General features: G+C 37.8%; 1 protein-coding gene across 1 annotated transcript in view; it reads right to left on the bottom strand.

The window, feature by feature from the left end:
• Nucleotides 1-15618, bottom strand: part of Pole4 (DNA polymerase epsilon 4, accessory subunit) — a 59949-nt gene extending 44331 nt beyond the window's left edge. Inside the window, exons 1-3 of the mRNA XM_076832762.1 lie at nucleotides 15385-15618; nucleotides 14791-14875; nucleotides 14275-14316 (exon numbers count right to left, since the gene is read on the bottom strand). Of these exons, the coding sequence (XP_076688877.1) occupies nucleotides 14275-14316; nucleotides 14791-14875; nucleotides 15385-15591 (334 nt within the window). The 5' untranslated portion in view covers nucleotides 15592-15618. The remainder of the gene's footprint in view (nucleotides 1-14274; nucleotides 14317-14790; nucleotides 14876-15384) is intronic.
• Nucleotides 15619-18569: the final 2951 nt, after the last annotated feature.

The following is an 18569-nucleotide window of genomic DNA, read 5'->3' as shown; positions in this document are numbered from 1 at the left end:
AATTCTACTGAGGATTTTAAAGAATAATTGAATAGATAGAAAAGCTACCTTGTCCTTGAAAAATTCAATAATTTTAAGTGGTCAATTCTTCCTAAATTAAACTATAAGTTTAATATGATCTCAATAAAAATGCCAATGGGTAGTGAGAATAAGCAAGTTGATATAAAGTCCATGTGAAAAAAATAAAAATGGGAGATGGAATATTCTTTAAGCCCCACCAACAGAGAGTATTTTGTAGTGTGCTGATAATCAAAATCATTCCAGAGATTTCTAGGCAAACAACCATTGAAACGCCACTAAAAAGATAGTGAAGTAATAAACAAAAGTGTGAATCAAAAACCAAAGACAATGGGAGGGGCAGAGGAAAGATAAACAGATGCCTTGGATGGGGAGAGAGAGAACACTACAATGGTAAAGAGAGGCTTTTGCCTCTACAGACCCAGGGAAACCTTGGGACACCAAGCAACAATGTCCTAGGGAGGGTGAGGATAAAGCAAGTGAGAGTAGATGAGCTTCTATTACAGGGCAATTAGAAACCCTCTAAAAGAGAGAGGGAGAGGGAGAGGGAGAGGGAGAAAGAAAGAAACTATCTCTACTCCCCCACCACTGATTTATTCTCTGAAGAAATAGAAATTAAAAACTAAAATGACTTTAAACTTAACATCTCTCATCTCACCAATCAAATTATAAAGTCAGCATGAAGCTAGACTTAAAGATATTTTCAGACGTGTAAGCACTCCAGGATGGACCATTCCAGCAGCCTTCCCTAGAACTTACTGGAGAAGTATCTCTCAAACGTTCATGAACAAATAAATCACTGAGGAATCTTATGAAACTGTCATTCTGAATCTACTTCTCTAAAAGATCCTGCATGAATTCTGATGCTACTGTCCATGGGACTAAGAGTAACAGGATATTATAGTTTTCAAGGCCCTTGAGATTTTTCCAGGGATCAATGAGGACTTTTATAACTACATATCTATGTGAAACCAGATTGTATTCATACACTTCAACTAAAATGATACATTGCAACATACCCAACTGTCTTTTGTAAGTCAGAAATTAGAGATTTGCAGAAACAAGTACTTTTTTGTTTTTTATATATATATATATATATATATATATATATATATATATATATATATAACTTTATATATATATATTTATATAACTGTTATATATATATATATATATATATATAACTGTTTTTCATAAAGACTGTTCCTTATGTCAATATGACAATGTGTTTTATTGTTGTTATTTTGAAATAAATTAATGAATATTTTTATGATCTCTCAACTTTATTTCCTAACATGGTAATTATGGAGAGAAATAACTACATTGACAAAAGTTCTTTGGAGTCCTCAGTAATTTTTAAGAGCATTAAAGGATCTGAAACCAAAATGCTTGAGAACTGCTATACAAACAACATGCTCCAGAAGGAAGATGAAGGGTCTAGAAAATAGAGACTCCAATGCAGGAAAGGAGAGAGTGAAGCCCGTGATAACAGTGCTGCTAGTTTTTTCTTGCCAATGCAACAAATTACCACACATCTAGTGACTTACCTCAAGTTTGCTATCTCATAGTTTTTCCAGATCTAAGGTCTAGATACAGCATGGCTTAGTTAGTTTCTGCTTAGAGTCTCACAGGGCTAAAATCAAGATGTTAGCAGGATGGTTCCTTTCTGGAAGCTCTGAGAAGGAATCTGCTTCCAAGCTTACTCAGGTTGTTGGCTAAATTCCGTTCCACAGAGTTGTAGGATGGAGGTCCTGTTTCCTTGGAGTCAGACTCAATTTCTAGAAGCCACCTCAGTCCCTGGCTCAAGGCTCCCTTCCCTCCCGCTCAAAGCCAACAGCAGGTTAGTATTTTCCATGCTTACCCCCCACCCCCACCCCACCACATCTGACTAGCTTTTCTCTCATCCTCTTCTGATTTTAAGGGTTCATGTGATTGCATTGAACCTTTCAGAATAGTCGCCCTATTTTAAGGTCAGCTGATTAGCAACTTTAATAACATCTGCAAAGTCCCCCACAATAGTACTTAGTGTTTGCATGGTCAGTGGATGGGAATCTTAGGCAATATTTAGAATTCTGCCTTCCACAACAGCAAAGGGAAATTTCCAGATAATAGCAAGGCTAGGGTCTAACCAAACCAGACTGGAGTGGGCCAACTGAGGAATATAAAAGGAATGGTTATAGTTAGGCACATGGAAAATATTACTGGTAGGCGTGATACGTTGATGTTAGAGCATTTGGATAGACTCAGTAAGAGGATCATGAAAAGATATGAAAAAATAGCATGCTTATTATACTAGGGGGAATGAGAATTTAAAATGAAAGAAGGCTCAGTCCTCATGATTCCCTTTGATTTGGCAGCAAGCAATCTTTGCATAGTCATAATAATGCAAATACTGAGTACTGATTTAACAGCAATTATCAAAATAGTTTGGTGTATCTGGTCATGGTGGATAGTAGGTATTTTTAGTCCTTGACAGAGGGAGAGAGAAAGACTAGGCAAGTCTGGGTTAAGATAACCCTGAATTATAGTTTGGGACAAAACATTTCTCAAATGCTCAACAGGTCTATGTGCAGAGCTAAGTAGAATCTGACCCCAAAATTAAGGCAACAAAGAAGACAGACACAATATGAAGTCTTTTCATCCTGTACCAGTCATCCATTGGATATCCATAAGTCCAAGTGAAGAAAAAAGCAGCCCTCAGGTCCCTGAAGAGTACTGAGGCAACATTATCATTATAACCCATGTGTCAGAGGTGTCATCTACAGCAAAGCTTATCAGAGTACTAATAATGTATTCCTCAGCTATGTGACCTCCAAAATTAGTGATTTTTAAGTCAATCAGGAACAACTGAAGCTAAAGGGTTTACTTAGTTTTTACTCTTTGTAACAATTTGCCTCTATCCCAAAGCCTATACGTAGTCACAGAACTTCCAGCAGAAAGAGCTGAACTGACTTGCCCTTTAGAAAGATCAGTTATCAGCATCTCCTACTCTGAATGACATTCAGTCTCTCACAACAGTGAATTTCCCTTTTATATTTCAGAATACTAAGCAGTGTTTTCCTGGCCTCAATTGAAGAAAGGCCATTCATCCATCAGACTCAAGCTTTTAACTCCTAGTTCTCAGGACCAACTTTAATAGACGTTTCTCTTTAAGGCAGACTGTACCATTATTGTACACCTCTAGCTATATCAAACTATGAAAAAATAAATCCTAGAGAAATCCAGTCCTTTTTTTTTTTTCAATATTTATTTTTTATTTATTTTTACGTGATACTGAGTATTGAACCCAGGGCCTTGCACGTGCTAGTTGAGCACTCTACCGCTGAGCCACAACCCCAGCCCCAATCTAGTACTTTTGATAAATTTAGTGCAGTGTAATCTCATTGTCAAATCCTCCAAGGACCAAGTCTATTTAGGCCATTCTAGGCCTTTCTGGGCCCCAGGATGTATTAACAGACATTAGTTCATATCATCAAAACCTCAACTGATCCTTGTTAGCACAAATGCTGGTTTTCTGGAACCTCTTGGCACCTTCATTCTCAGTGGCAGTGCCAACAAAGTCGAGGGCTGCCTCTGTCTTGTGGTCAAGAATCAGCTTTTAGGCCACAGTGAGTCTCTATCTGCCTGCCCCCACCCCGCCTCCTCTCTCAGCTCTTAACTAGAAGTTTCCCTGTGATCATAACCTCTCTTAGGAATTTTCTCTCCCTAATCTGTTATGCCTGACATTTTTCTCTATAAGGACACCCATTCTGAACTGCAGGCATTTTCACTTTCACAAACTGCTTCATGAAATCACTGTGGTTCATGTCATCAGCAATTAAGAGTGACATTAGGTGAAAAACTAATTTAGCTTCTTGCTTTTAGCAAGCAACCATGTAATAACAGTGAAAACAAGAATCCAGAAATTCTAAAATTTTCATCCAGCATTCACCCAATGAATATTTTACTATTTCAAAGCATGGAAGGCAAGTAAGAAATATTGCTGCCTGTTGTTCTGAAACACAGTTTCACAGTTTATCTTGAAATGGTATGCATTTCTTTAAGATGCATTGAGAGAATTCATTATCTTTACCTGTGCAATTTAAAAAGCCAAATGGTGATCTGTTTCATGATGTCTCCGGTGTGACATCCCTAAAATGAGGACAGATTATTTCTATAACTCTCACTCCCTGCAGTTTCCTGGTCTATCTCTATTTATCTTCTCTAATAAGGTAAAAATGTGCTCATTATCAGCTCATCAGGAAAACACCATGAGCTGACCAGGGTCTTTTTAAAAGCATGTTTTTTTTTCCGTTTGTGATACTGGACTCTATTAGGAAGTTGGGAACAAAGCACAAGGGACATGTTGTCTTTGGTAAAAGCTCACCAGCAGTCTTTCATTGCAGCATTAATAATCCCAGTGAAACTGTCTCAAACTAAGAAACATGGGATTGTTAGCACATTAAAATGAACCTTCTTCTTAGAAATGAACACTCATTAGCCAATGTCTGACATTCATTGTCCAATGTACAAACATGTCTCTCCATTTACAGTATTTCCCTATAAGTGTTTGAAACAGCCATTACTTTCTTTTTTCTTCCCCTTCCATTTCTCTAATTTCTTTAATCCAGGTCACTTACAAAGCTTTCTTTCTAGAAATTCCTATGACAAATAGTTCTTCATTTCCATATAAACTTCATAGGCAATGAAAACGGTCAGTGTCTACACATATTTTTGTATTATGTCTTGAACGTGCTCTATTCCATTTGGAGGCACCTTTCAAGAAACACCAGTCAGGGGCCAGTTCTTCTATGGGTGGGTGGTTCTGCATATTGACCCCTCTTTCCAATTGCAACAGCTCTTTCAGCCATTGTGACAAACCAAAAATGCCAGCATAGTAAAGGGGATCAGACTATGTCACCCCCAAACGTGTCATTCTGGCACTCATTTCTTAAAGCTTTTGTTCTATAGGTGACTCACACTAGAATAGGAAAGTCTGGGATGCTCAGTAAGCATGTTGAAGGCCAAGACAACCCATAACAAAAGCTACAATAACAATGTTGTTAGCTTTCCCTGGTTGTAAAAAATACTTGAGATACACTTCCTATCAATTCCAGAATCTTCTGTCATTCCTATTCACTACTTTTTAAAGCTTATAGCACTTCAATCTGCCCTATTCCTTATTTCATTACTGCAGTGAAATATTTTGCTAATGGACACAAACTCAGTGGGAGGGAATTGTTCATTTTACACAGTAGGCATTAGGGAATGGAGATTCTGTGGTATATCATACCATCCCGAAACAAATATAGTATTCATACCCACAATGAAGACCCCAAGTCACCTAAATTTTATAGACCTGATTGGGAAAACCAGGTTCCTACGGAAAGAAGGAAAGAACATGAACATAAAACTCTAAATAAAGAGTATTTTAAAAATTCAAGATGGAGAACATAGTCACAAAAATAAAGGAGCTTTAAGTGCTGATATTTCAGAGCTATTTAGCCTTAAGTAAGAAATGTCACATCTCTGATCAGATACAAAGAATGAACACAAACAAATTTTAAAATTTTCTACTTTTTGGTATGACTTATTCTTTTACAATATTAGGCCTTTGTACTTTTTATATCAGGTTTTGGTAACATGCCTTTCCCCATCCCAAGTATGCATTATGTTACCAGTAAATTCTATTCTAGTGCTCCCAGCCAGATAGAATGGGAATGCCCAGTCCCTTTCTGATCCATTAATCCTTGACTGACAGACACATTGAGACAGGACGGCACAGAAGTTTCTAACTACAAAGGAAGTTCTGCTGCTCCAGATTTTACAAGGAAATATTAAAAAGCAAGTAGTCCCCTAGAAACGCAGATGTCTCATGAAGTCTTCTCTCCAACAGAGCTGAATACAGTTAAGAATTAGTCATAGGATTTAAAAAAAAAAAAAAAAGTGTTGCTGGACTGGAAGAAAATATGATGCATCTGACAAATGCAAATTAAAATCACAGTGAGATATCAATAGCCTTTAAAGCGGCTCCACTTTTTAATTTCTAAAAGTTAATACCAAGCGTTGGAAAGGATTCAAAACAACTGATATCCTCAAACATTGCAGGTGGAAAATGGTATGCCCACTTTGGAAAACAGTTGGACATTTCTTTTATAAACATACTTTTACAATAAGATCCCACTCATTCCTATACATTTACCCAAGAAAATTTATGTTTACACAAAAACCTAAAGGCAAATGTTTATAGCTTTATTCACTCTCAAAAGCTGGAAATAACCCAAAAGCTCAATTGGGGAATGAAGAGATTATTATATACATTTGATATAATGAAATGAACTCAGGAACAAACTACTGGTATACCCAAGTGGACAAATCTCAAATGCATTATGCTAAATTAAAGAAGCCAGATACAAAAGGATATAGACTATATGACTAAATTTATTTGATATCCAATTTATATAACATTCACAACATATACATTGTGAAATGATATTCTGGAGGAAGCAAAACTAGTAGAGACAATAAGTAGATAAGTGGTTCCAGTGCTAGGATTGGTGGGAGGAGTTGAACACAAAGGAGTGGCATGAGGATTTTTTGTTGTTCTTTGTGAAGGTGATTATATGCATTTATTACAACTCACAGTGAATGTACACTAAAAGGGGTGAATTTTGCTGGAAAAAAGCTCATAAAATAAAAGTCACACAGAACAAATTTTAACTCACTCAACTGATAAGAAAAATCTCACAGTGGGCAAGTGATTATCTGAATTAGAGTAGCAGGATAAGAACAAAACCTCCTGACTCCCAGTTTTTTTTACCCTCTCAGTACAAAATGTGCCACATTAATTTTCTATTGCTGCCTTAATAAATCACAAGTATAGCTGCAAAACATTCAATTATTGTCTCACAATTCTGCAGGTCAGAAGACTGACACAGGCTGCTAGATTCTCTGTTCAGGGTCTCGTGAGGCACAAGTGAAGATGTTGGCTGGCCTGGGCTCTTTTTTATCTGAAATCTTTAGGGGAAAATCCATTTCCAAGACCATTAAAGTGCCTGGCAGAATCCAGTTCCATACAGTTGAGGGGCTGAGGTTGTTTCTGTGCTGGCCATTATTCTCAACTTCTAAAGATGCTCACATTTCTTGGCTTATGGCCCTCTGTATCTTCAAAGCCAGCAAAGCAACAACAGGTCACATTCTTTTCTATTCTCAGCCAGAAGAAACTGCTTTTAAGGGATCACATGATTAAGCCTGCCCAGACAATTCAGGATAATCTATTTTAAAATCAACTGATTAATAATCTTAGTTTTATCTGCAACATCTTTTTTGCCCTGTAACATAACATTACAGGCATGGCACCAGGGAAGGGGGGCATGAAGGTAATGGGGGCCAAGACTTTGCCTACCACGTACATTTTACATAAGGACCTAGTACACAAACATACATGCAACGAAAATTAAAATACTTAGTTATTTACTAAATTCAACACCTGATGCTAATTTTAAATGAATAAATAACATTGGTTTTAATTACATATGATGTTTTGAAGTACATGACATGGTTAAATCTAGCTAATTTTAAAATGCATTACTTACTTTTTGGTGACAGCATCTAACATCTTGTCTATATTTTTCAATATGGTATGTCAACATTACAATCAGTCAGTCACCTTGCTATATTAAAAAATGCTGGTGGCAACACACTATATTGACTTCATGTCCCACTATTGAGCTGCAACCTATATTTTAATTTACCTTGAGAAAAGGTCAGCATGCCCTTGTAAACTCCCATTTACCATAAAAAGAGGCATACAGACAGGCCTCCAAGGTCTGTAAAACATCCAAAATTATATGCAAAGTTATGGAGCTAACTAATGACAAGACAGACAAACCCAGGCAGGGGCACAATCTAGGATACTTGGCCAGAATTAGTCAAGAATGTCAAAGCAGTAAAAAAAAAAAAAAAAAAAAGAGAAAAGACTAGACACTGTCAGAAACCAGTGAGTAGGAAACATGACAAGTAAATGCAATATAGTATCTTGGTTTGGATCTTGGAATGGGAAAATTAGTGAAATCCTAAAAACTATGAGTACAGTTAATAGTGACCCATAAATGCCATTTCTTAACAAAGGTACCTAGTAACCTTAAGATGCTAGCAATGCGGGAACTAGGTTTGGGATGTGCAAGAACTTTCTGGGAATCATCTTATTCTGAAATGAAGTTTATTTTTTTTTTAATGTTATAGGACTGAGCATCTCATTGTTACTCTAGGGGGAAGATCCTGTGGACTTTGTATCTTTTTTTTTTTTTTTTTTTTTTTAGTACTGGGGATTGAACCCAGGGACACTTAACCACTGAGCCACATCCCCAGCCCTTTTCATATTTTATTTTGGGCTTGCCAAGGTTCTCAGGACCTCACTAAATTGCTGAGGCTAGCTTTGAACTTGTGATCTTCCTGCCTCAGTTTCTCCATCGAAGGGATTACAGACATGCACGACCACACCCAGCCCTGGACTTTGTATCTTAAAAGTGGTCCACAACCAAAAATACTCAAGAACTGCTCTCCAAGGTTTCTTGCTGCTTCCCTTAATCACTGCTTTCTAGTCCTCTGCCTGTTTCCTATGTCACTCACACTTTCTCAAAAAATAAAAAATTTAGCCAGTGACTGAGGGAGACAGGAAAGAGGAGTTACTGTTTAATGGGTATCTAATGAGTATCAAGTTTCAGTTTACTTTTTTCACTTTTTGATCACAGCCATTATTAAGAATTGGAAACAGAATCTAAGAATACAAGCTACACAATTTAAAGGAATTTAAACACCCACTATGTTAACATCTTTCTAAGGGAAAGTTCTACATTTGCAAAAAATAAATAAAACCTTCACCATACTGTTTCCCCTGTTTCTCCCCACCCAAAGTGTCAGCAATTCTGGAGGAATTGTAAGGGTAGTACAACAATATATTTAATTGTAAGGGTAGTACAACAATATATTTAATGCCACTGAGCTAAATACATTTAAAAATGGTTAAAACAGTAAATTTTATATTATGTATACTTTATCACAATTTTTATAAAAGGTACTGATACATGGACAAATCTTAAAAAAAAATAAACAAAAACAATCTACATGAACAATAATGTAGTTATCGTACTAATGATCTAATGTAACCTATTGGTATAAATAAACATGACCACTTGAAAGAAAAAAAAGAAAAAAAAATCTACATAAAAAATGCAAGACAAAAAAGTACAAAAGCCTTCATATTATGTGATTCCATTCATTTGAAAATGTTCAAAAATTCATTGGTGATAGTTGCACATCATCTGTGACTATACTAAAAACCAATGAATTATGCACTTTGGTGAACTGTTTATGAATTATTTCTCAATTAAAAAATTTAACTCGTTTTCAATCTATGACTACTAAAGACAAATACTATTCTATAAATTCTGGAACCACATTATGGTGCCACATTGAACAAAGAACAAAAATAATGAAAGGACTGTGGTTTAAAATGGCTGGCAGGGAAGATCAGAAAGGTCTGTACCAGGGCATGGTGGCTTTCCAATCACAGGGCAAGAACAAAGGCAAGATCATGGAACACACTAGAATGAAGCTGATCAAAGACCTTTATTCTGGTCCTCATCATTCATTAAGCCACCTATGCAAACAATTTCATCTCTGCCCCAAGCAGCAACAGCTGCATCCAGGGCTAAAGTGGAAGACAGACATAAGTAGTGGAAGACCTTATAAAGAAAAGTTATCAGGTAAGAATTCTGCTTATCCCGGCTTAAGTAAAGGTAGAACAGGAAGATGTGCATATGTGCAGAGATTCTGTTCTTCAAAGCTGAGGCCTGCAGAGAGGCAAGCTGAAGAATGCAGTGAAGGCTCAAAAACTGTCCAGCTCAGCAATCAATCCAAAGTACCTAAAAATACAAAGAGCAATATGTAAAGCAAGGTACCTCGAAAGCGGGATTAGTGTAACAAACTGAGCAAAGTTAAAATAGAAAGGATGTTGATATAAGCAGCAATTCTAATTTTGAAGAATATCTATCCAAAAGCTCCTCAGGGAAAAATATGATATTAAAGAGGGTGGGCAGTTGGAAATTAAGCATACCAATCTAGAGAATTAGAATTAGGTAGGTAAGGTTTAAGAAATTGTTGTGTAACTAAACATACAGGAAAACCATACAAGGAGTAAGTGACATAAAATAAATGACATAAGCTAAAAGAGTTTATAATCTTTTAAATAGTTCCAGCTTAAGATGTAGGACTGAGCCCATAAATTTATATGCGCTGCCACCCAAAATTACATTCAAAAGGAAAAAAAGGGTTTAAAAAAGGTATAAATCTACAATAAGGAATAGGGGCCTATGGGCACTTAACAGATTCCAACAACAACAACAAAAGTGAATTATCAAAATCTGCCTGAAGCAAGTTTACAAATAGAGTAGAGAAAAATGAACCCAGAAGGAACACAGAGGGGGCTGCAGCTGAAGAGGAAGCCCATCTGCCTAGAACCATAGGGAGGATCTAGACTCAGTCACCAAGAATTATTAAAGACCAGAGAGGAAAATGAGACAATGACCCATGTTTCTCTATCACAAACTATTGCCCCCACATGTCTCTCATAACTTTTTCTATGTGGTGAAGACAGTTACACCTAACTTGGATGGGAGAATCACAGGGCTCTCTTTAAGAGCCAGACAGACCATCAGGAAACACTAGAGCTCCTCTAACAACACTGCTCCCACAACAGAGCATTCTGTATACTGGCCTTTGGAAGCCCCAGGTTAACATCTGACCACAACCCTGCTCATCCTAAAGCAAAGCTGCCAGGCAACAACCATCCCCACTACACTACACACAGCTTCCAGTCTCCACATTCTCTCATTCTTAAAAAGAATAAACATTACTGAGAATTTAAAGAAATCCTACACAAATAAAAGAGACCAAAATTTATTTTAAAAGTTCTAGCATAAAACAGATAACTCAAGGCAAAGAACATAGTAAAAACAAGCCAGAAACACCTCTAATTTAAAAAGATAATAGCCTGCTTTTGACAATGACAACAACTTGCTGAGACCAACTAATAAAACTAAAATATATAAATATAAATATGTGCATGTATATATGTAACAACTGTGTGTGTGTGTGTGTGTGTGTGTATAAATGAGAGAAGATCTTTAAGACATTAAAAAAAATCAAGAAAAGGCAACATCTAAAATCTTGAAAAGGCAGGGAACCAATCAATAGTCAAACCCCAAAGTCTGCCTGAGTGAGGAGGACTGGTAACCCATCCTTTTTTAAGGTAGAGTCCCATAATGTTATACCCTCACAGTAACCAAAATTAAATCAGACTCCTCACAGACCTGTAGCCCAGAGGTTACGTCACCACTATGATGCAGGAATCGTCCAGTCTTAGATCTCATTAAGGAGGTACTGTACTGATAATGTTCCTAGGTGTCTTGCTGGAGCAAAGAAAAATTTTCTTTGGAGATAGATATCACCATAAAATCTCAAATTATCAACAAATAATTTTTTCCAGTGCAATGACCACTATGTAAAGACAGTACCAAAAGAAAGAACAGATAAAAAGACAAACTCAAAAAGTCTAGATATTGGATTGGACATACTACAAAGTAAGAACTTCAAAAGGCTTTGGATATTGGATGGAATATTACACATGACATACTCTATAATAAACAACTACATTCACCACTTAAATAAATGAAAGACAAGTTTCAGAGTATCCACAGAAAATCAACAAAGAGGTTTAAAGGAAATGAAAAGAACTGAAGAGAGAACCGAAAATTCCAAAACAAAAAATTACACAGAACACATCATACAAAGGCAAAATTAGGGTTGGGCTTTTATGTATGTTTAGTGAAAATCCCAGAAAAAGTGCAGAGAAAGAACAAAGCAGAGTCAATGTCTAGAGAAACTGGCTGAGAATTTCCCAGAGCATAGCCATACTTCTATCCATCAGAGTGAAATCTCAGAAAATCAAAGGCAAAGAGAAAATCTTTTTTTTTTAGAGAGAGAGAGAGATTCTCGAGAGAGAATTTTTAATATTTATTTTTTAGTTTTCGGCGGACAAAACATCTTTGTTTGTATGTGGTGCTGAGGATCGAACCCGGGCTGCACACACACAAGGCAAGCGCGATACGGCTTGAGCCACATCCTCAGCCTGAGAAAATCTTAAAAAGGGATAAACTACCTTCAAAAGACAGACTGTGATTTCTCAATAGAAACAATGGAAGCCAAAAAATGGTAGAAGGACAGCTAGAATTCTAAATTTAGCAGTAAAATCTTTTTGTACTTCCATTTCCCCCTCAAAAAAAAAAAAAAAAAGAAAAAAGAAAGTTGAGAGTCAGCTCCCAGTTACCTATACCAAAGAAAGCTCTAAAGGACTTATTTGGGGGAAAAGGATTACAAATGGAGGATAAGAAATACAAAAAGATCAAAAATTGTAGTAAACATGAATAAACTCATATATTATCCGTATCATACATAAATAACAATGTCTGATATGGGCTGATAAAGACACATCGCAATAACAGCATGTTAAGTTGAGGGATGAGGGTTTATAAATGGCATTAATGGATTTTAAGATTCCATTTTGCTGAGGATGAGGGAAAAGGTTCTAACTTTTGGCTTTGATAAATTAAGCATGCATATAGTAACTAATGGACTAATCCTAAAAGGATAGATATATACAATTTCCCAACAGATGGAAGGGAGGGGAAAAAAAGGAATAATAATACAAAAGGCAGCATAAAATAGGACAAATGAAAAGCAGGAAAAATAAGATGGGAGATTTAAGTCGATTGTTATCACTAATTAAATTAGGCATAAATGAACTAAGTGCTCCAGTTAAAGGCAAAGTTTGTCAGTATGAATTTAATATCCCCAATTATACAGCGCTTACAAAGATATGGAAATGTAAAAACAAAAAAATGGGGAAAAAAACACATAAACACTAAAGAAAGCTGACAAACTTTAATAACATGAGACGAAATAGACTTTAAGGCAAAAAACATTACTAGAAGTAACAATGGTAAATTTTTAAATATTAAAGGTTCTATCACAAGCAATATATAATTATTTTAAATCTGTACATTCCTAATTCCAGTCTTAAATCTATAATGAAAAATAGGTCAGAACCATAAGTGAAAATATTCTTCAGTCATAGGAGACATTAATACACAACTCTCATTAATTGATACAGTAAGCAGACAAAAGAAATTCAGTAAGAATATAGAAAATATAAACTATGCAATGAGACTTGACATTGCACCCAACAACTGGAGAATACACTTTTTCTTCATACGAACCCACACACAGAATACATCTACATACTGGATTATAGAGCAACAAATGAAACTAAGAGAAATTATTTTTAAGAAAAATAAGTTGAAAAAGAGGCTGAACAAAGATCTACAAATTAAAGATTACTTAAGATCTAGGCTTGAAGCTAGCCATGGAAAGGTATCTTCAAAGACATTTAAAAGACTACAACACAGGCCTAGTGTGATATGGAGATGCAGAACACGGAATAAAAAGAATGAAATAAATGAAGAAAAGATTTCAGAAAGTAATGAAGCTTAAAGGAGGTAATGAGAACACCCTGTTAGGGTGAAAGTGAGAATGAATTGAGGGCACATGGATTCTGAAAAGCTATTCAATCAGAATACACGGATTGAAAAGTAAGACTTAGGAATTCAGTAGAAGAAACAGCTGAGAAAGCAGTTAAAATGCGGTACTTCAAGTATTTCCTATTTTGATGACAAGATTTAGTTAGTACATGAGTTAACCTAAAATTCCTAAGAAAAAATAGTTACATGAAGTACAGAATCTCAGTGCAAAATAATCAGTACACACAGACTGCTAAAGAAGAAAATGGACAGAATGTTGGCAATTGTTCCTGAAGGCTAATGTTATGATGAAGGAACAAAATTTCTATTTATTTATATTTAGGGATGGAAAAAACAAGCAGGTATAAAACTTTCCAATTCATCTGAGTCCACCATGTGTCTTCATATTCCCTCTCCCTTCTTTATGGTTAGCAGTTCTCCAGAAGTTCTAACTCCCCAAGGGAAATTGACTCTAAATAGAGTTAGCAAGTTTGTTTTCACTGTCCTAATAGGAAGTAAGGAGAAGAAACTATCTCTGTACAAATAAGAGAGAACCAAACATTTGTTTTTAAGAGCTGAACTCACATCATTAGCATGGAAAAGATAGGTGGAAATGATTTTCCACTGATAAAAAGCTTACCTTCCAGAAAAGCAAATTCATCGACAGCTTCTATTGCATTATCTGAAACACAAGGAAAAGGGACACTTGACTGTAGTCATTTGGACATCAGCTCCAAATTAGCACAATCCACACAATTAAGGGGATAAGGCTTTATACAGATTTAGGCATTTATACAATATGTCCCTTGCTGTCTTGAGATCTATTCTGTTCCATCACTAAATCTTACATACTGGCTGCCTAATAGAGTAAAGTCAAGTCCGGGCAAATACTGTTCAATGAAAAGGGGAAATGGGAATCCTCCTACCATGTTGCTTTACTCTTGAATTTATTCTCTTTGCTCTGAAAGTTATCAGAGAAGAGTTTGGCAATATTGCAGGGAGTACAAGATACACTATTCGAAAACTTCGGACATGTGCAAGGGTTAGCAGCTAGACAGAGGGTCAGAAATCAAACACCTGCTTTGCCTTCTCAACCTGCAAAGGGGAAGCTTAACCCAGCCCTCCATTGTCTACTGCCAGATACTAGAGACACTACCCAAATCTCTCCTCTGAAGGGTTTTCCTCTTTCCTTGTTGAGCACAACAGTAGGCATCTTTTGCAATCGTCTCCACAAATAGTTCCTGTCAAACAAATGAACAAAGTAAAAAATCAACGGACTCCTGGTTTTGAAAGAAAAGAAGATGAAGGGCTCAAGCACGTGGGGAGGTTCTGAAACTTAAGATGGTACTGAACTTCACTAAGGTCATTCCAGTACCTCTTTCCCCAGAAGGCCACTACGTCCCTATCCCCGCTACTTATAAATCCACCGTGTTCCTTTACTAGACTGCTACAAGTTGTATGAGCCAGGAGAGCTGCAAATTAAAGTTGATCTCTGCGCCCTCGTAAAGTGGTTAACAAAGCAATACAACCCAAGAAGGTGCGTGACCCTCTTCTCCAGCCTTCCCTGATTACACACGGCTTAGACTGCAGTCAAACACCCCTTTCACTTTCTGGCTCAGCACACCCCGCCCAGACCCTCTTCTTCCTCCTCCCCAAATTCCGCCCAAGCCGCCCCAAGCCCCGCCCCCACGAAGCCACGCCCCCAGAACCACGCGCCGCCACCCCTAGTGCCCTTGCGCTCCCGCCGCACCGCGGCTCGTGCCAGAATGAAGATGGCTTCCTGTCCCGCTAGCGTCACGTCGGGGTCCGCCTTCACCAAAGCCTTCACTCGCGCCAAAGGCAGCCTCGAGAGACGAGCCCCCGGGGCACTCGTTGGAGCTTGAGCCTGAGAGGCCGCTGCCTCCCCTCCAGGCCCCTCCTCCTCCCGGGGCGCCCCACTTCCAGCCGCTGCCGCCATCCTGGCCCTAAGCGTGCTGCGCGCGGCCGCCGACTGTGAGCGCGCATGCGGCGCCGGCCCCTTTCCCGCGAGGGCTGGGGGCCACGCCCTCTTCGGACGCGTGGCTCCGCCCCTACGCGGCGAGGCGTGCCCGGAAGCCCAGCGGGCAAGGTTGTAAAACTGGTACTTGTGCGGTTCCTTTCCACCCACGTGATGGCTGTATTTCACCAGCTGTTCCTGGTGACCCTTCGACCACCTCCGGCTTAGAAGCGCCCAGGAACCGACCTTTTAGTCGAGTTAACTTGGTGGCTGTGCCAGGCTGGTGCTGGGAGGAGCGCTTGGGGTGGAGGAACCCAGCCCCATCCTGGAGGCCTGGACATGCCCAGGTGGCCTAGGAGGGTGCAAAACCTAGACCAACTTGCAGGAGAGATCCAGCCTTAGTCGTTCTTGAAGGAGAGGTAGGACTTTGGCAGGCAGAAGTGGAAGAAGTGCAGTCCAGGCAGAGGAAACCACAAAAAGGTCTGGAGGCCGGAAAGCATGATGTTGAGGCAGTCACAGGCATCCACGTTTGTTCAGAGATTGCATCAGATCACTGGGTCCCCTTGTACTCAAAAAAATAATAATAATAATAATGATCCAAAAAGCTTTTGTTCCTGTAGGTTATGCCAATATTTATTGTATTAAAATTAGTTTCATAATATTTTAGTACATTACACAATGACATAAATAACATTTTTATGACAAGTAACTTTGAAAATGAAAAATTTAGTGGGAAGTTTCTAATGTCCAGCTTAATAGAAGACAACCGGGTCATCTAGCTGCCTGTATATATTATCCATTTTTGTATAGCTCTGAGAAACTACTGCATCTCCTTGAGAAAGAAAAAGGCAAATAACCTCTTAGTATTAAGAAAATAGTTTTTGGCTTCAACCCTGAAAAGGATGTCCAAGAAATCCCCTGTCTACCCGCTGCAGGTTCCCATACCATACTTTGAGATCTGGTAACACAGGAATATTTAATATTTGCAAATAAAAGTTCTATATTATTATAATAAATAAAGCTCACTTTTGGGAGCACTATGTGTGTAGTTCAAAGGACTTAAAATTTATGTAAATCACATTATATAATGATCATGGTACCCTATTAAGATATTATTTTAATTTTGTTTTATAGTGCAGGAGATTGAGGCACAGAATGGTTAATAATTCACCGACAGAAACTGCAAATTGGTGCTACCAATCTGGAAAGCACTATGGAGATTCCTCAGAAAACCTGGAATGGAACCACCATTTGACCCAGCTATTCCACTCCTTGGTTTATACCCAAAGGACTAAAGATCAGCATACTACAGTAACACAGCCACATCAATGTTTATAGCAGCTCAATTCACAATAACTAAACTATGGAACCAACTTAGATGCCCTTCGAAGATGTGTGGGTAAAGAAAATGCGGTATATATACACAATGGAATATTATTCAGCCTTAAAGAAAAATGAAATTATGGCATTTGCCAGTAAATGGGTGGAACTGGAGAATACCATGCTAAAAGAAATAAGCCAATCCCAAAGAACCAAAGGCTGAATGTTTTGTCTGATGTGCAGATGCTAATTTACAATGGGTGGGGGTGGTGAAAATTAAGGTATTTTGGACTAGACAGAGGGAAGTGAAAGGAGGGGAGTGGGCATTGGAGTAGGAATGATAGTAGAATGAATCACACATTACCCTATGTGCACATATGATTATATGTACAACCAGATGAACAAGAAGTTATACTCCATTTATGTATGATATGTCAAAATGGATTCTACTTTCATGTATAATTAGAACAAATAAAAGAATTATTAAGATAAAAAATAAATCACCTAAAGAAAGATGTGAAGCCAAGAAGTGAGGAAGTAATGAAGCCAAGATAACATCTGAAATCAGTTCCAGGATTATGTGGTAAACTTTGCTGGATTAATACAGTCTACACTAGAGCAGAATGTTAGTCTTCACCCAGAATTAAAATCTTCAGTAGGCTATGAGTCATCAACATTTAACCAAAACTTCTTTTAGAACCTCAGATCTGAGGAGGCTGAGGCAGGAGGATCGAAAGTTCAAAGCCAGCCTCAGCAAAAGCGAGGTGCTGAGCAACTCGGTGAGACCCTGTCTCTAAATAAAATATAAAATAGGGCTGAGGATGTGGCCCAGTGGTCAAGTGTCCCTGGGTTCAATCCTCAGTACCAAAAAAAAAAAAAAAAAAAAAAAAAAAGTTTTGAGTTCTCTTCAGTTCACATTTAAGAAAAAGAAAAGGGAGAAAATAAAGATACAAAGGAAAAGTTTACTTTTAATTCAGCGTTTTAAATTGCTTAGGCAAGGTTTCTGACCTTTTCATCCACCTTTGACTGAAATAATATATAGTCTAGAAGGCTTCCCACAATGGGCTCCTTCCAACCTCTCTAGCTCTATCATACAACTTTCCCAGCCTCTCTGCACCTGAACCACATCCTATTTTTCCAGGAAAGTTTTTCTCACTTTCCTGCAAATTCATACTGTCTCTTTGTGGAGGCTTTCCCCCACCAACCCACCCTTCCACATTTAAGGTTACATTCCTCATATTACTGGGCTCCTGTCCTTCTTAGAACTGATCACAGTTATAATCCTGCATTTCCCTGTGTGATTATTAGATCAATGTTTGTCTCCTCCTCCTTCACCTCCAAATCAAAACCTCCATAAAGAAGGTGTTCCTGGGGGCTGGGGTTGTAGCTCGGTGGTAGAGCACTAGCCTAGCACATGTGAGGCCTTAGGTTCGATCCTCAGCACCACATAAAAATAAATTAAAAAATAAAGGTACAATACCTTTGTGTCCAACTACAACTAAAAAATTATAAAGAAAGAAGGTGTTCCCATCTGATTTTGCTCATTGAGTCTTCAGTCTGGTACAGTATCTGGCACTTAGTAGGTGCTCAATACATATTTACTGGATGAATGAGTCATTAACAGTGACTCACTTGGAATT

This window comes from Callospermophilus lateralis, chromosome 14 (assembly GCF_048772815.1).
Source record: "Callospermophilus lateralis isolate mCalLat2 chromosome 14, mCalLat2.hap1, whole genome shotgun sequence".
Classification (NCBI taxonomy): Eukaryota; Metazoa; Chordata; class Mammalia; order Rodentia; family Sciuridae; genus Callospermophilus; species Callospermophilus lateralis.
Note: the sequence above shows the minus strand (reverse complement) of the source record. Positions and strands in the feature narration are given on the sequence as shown.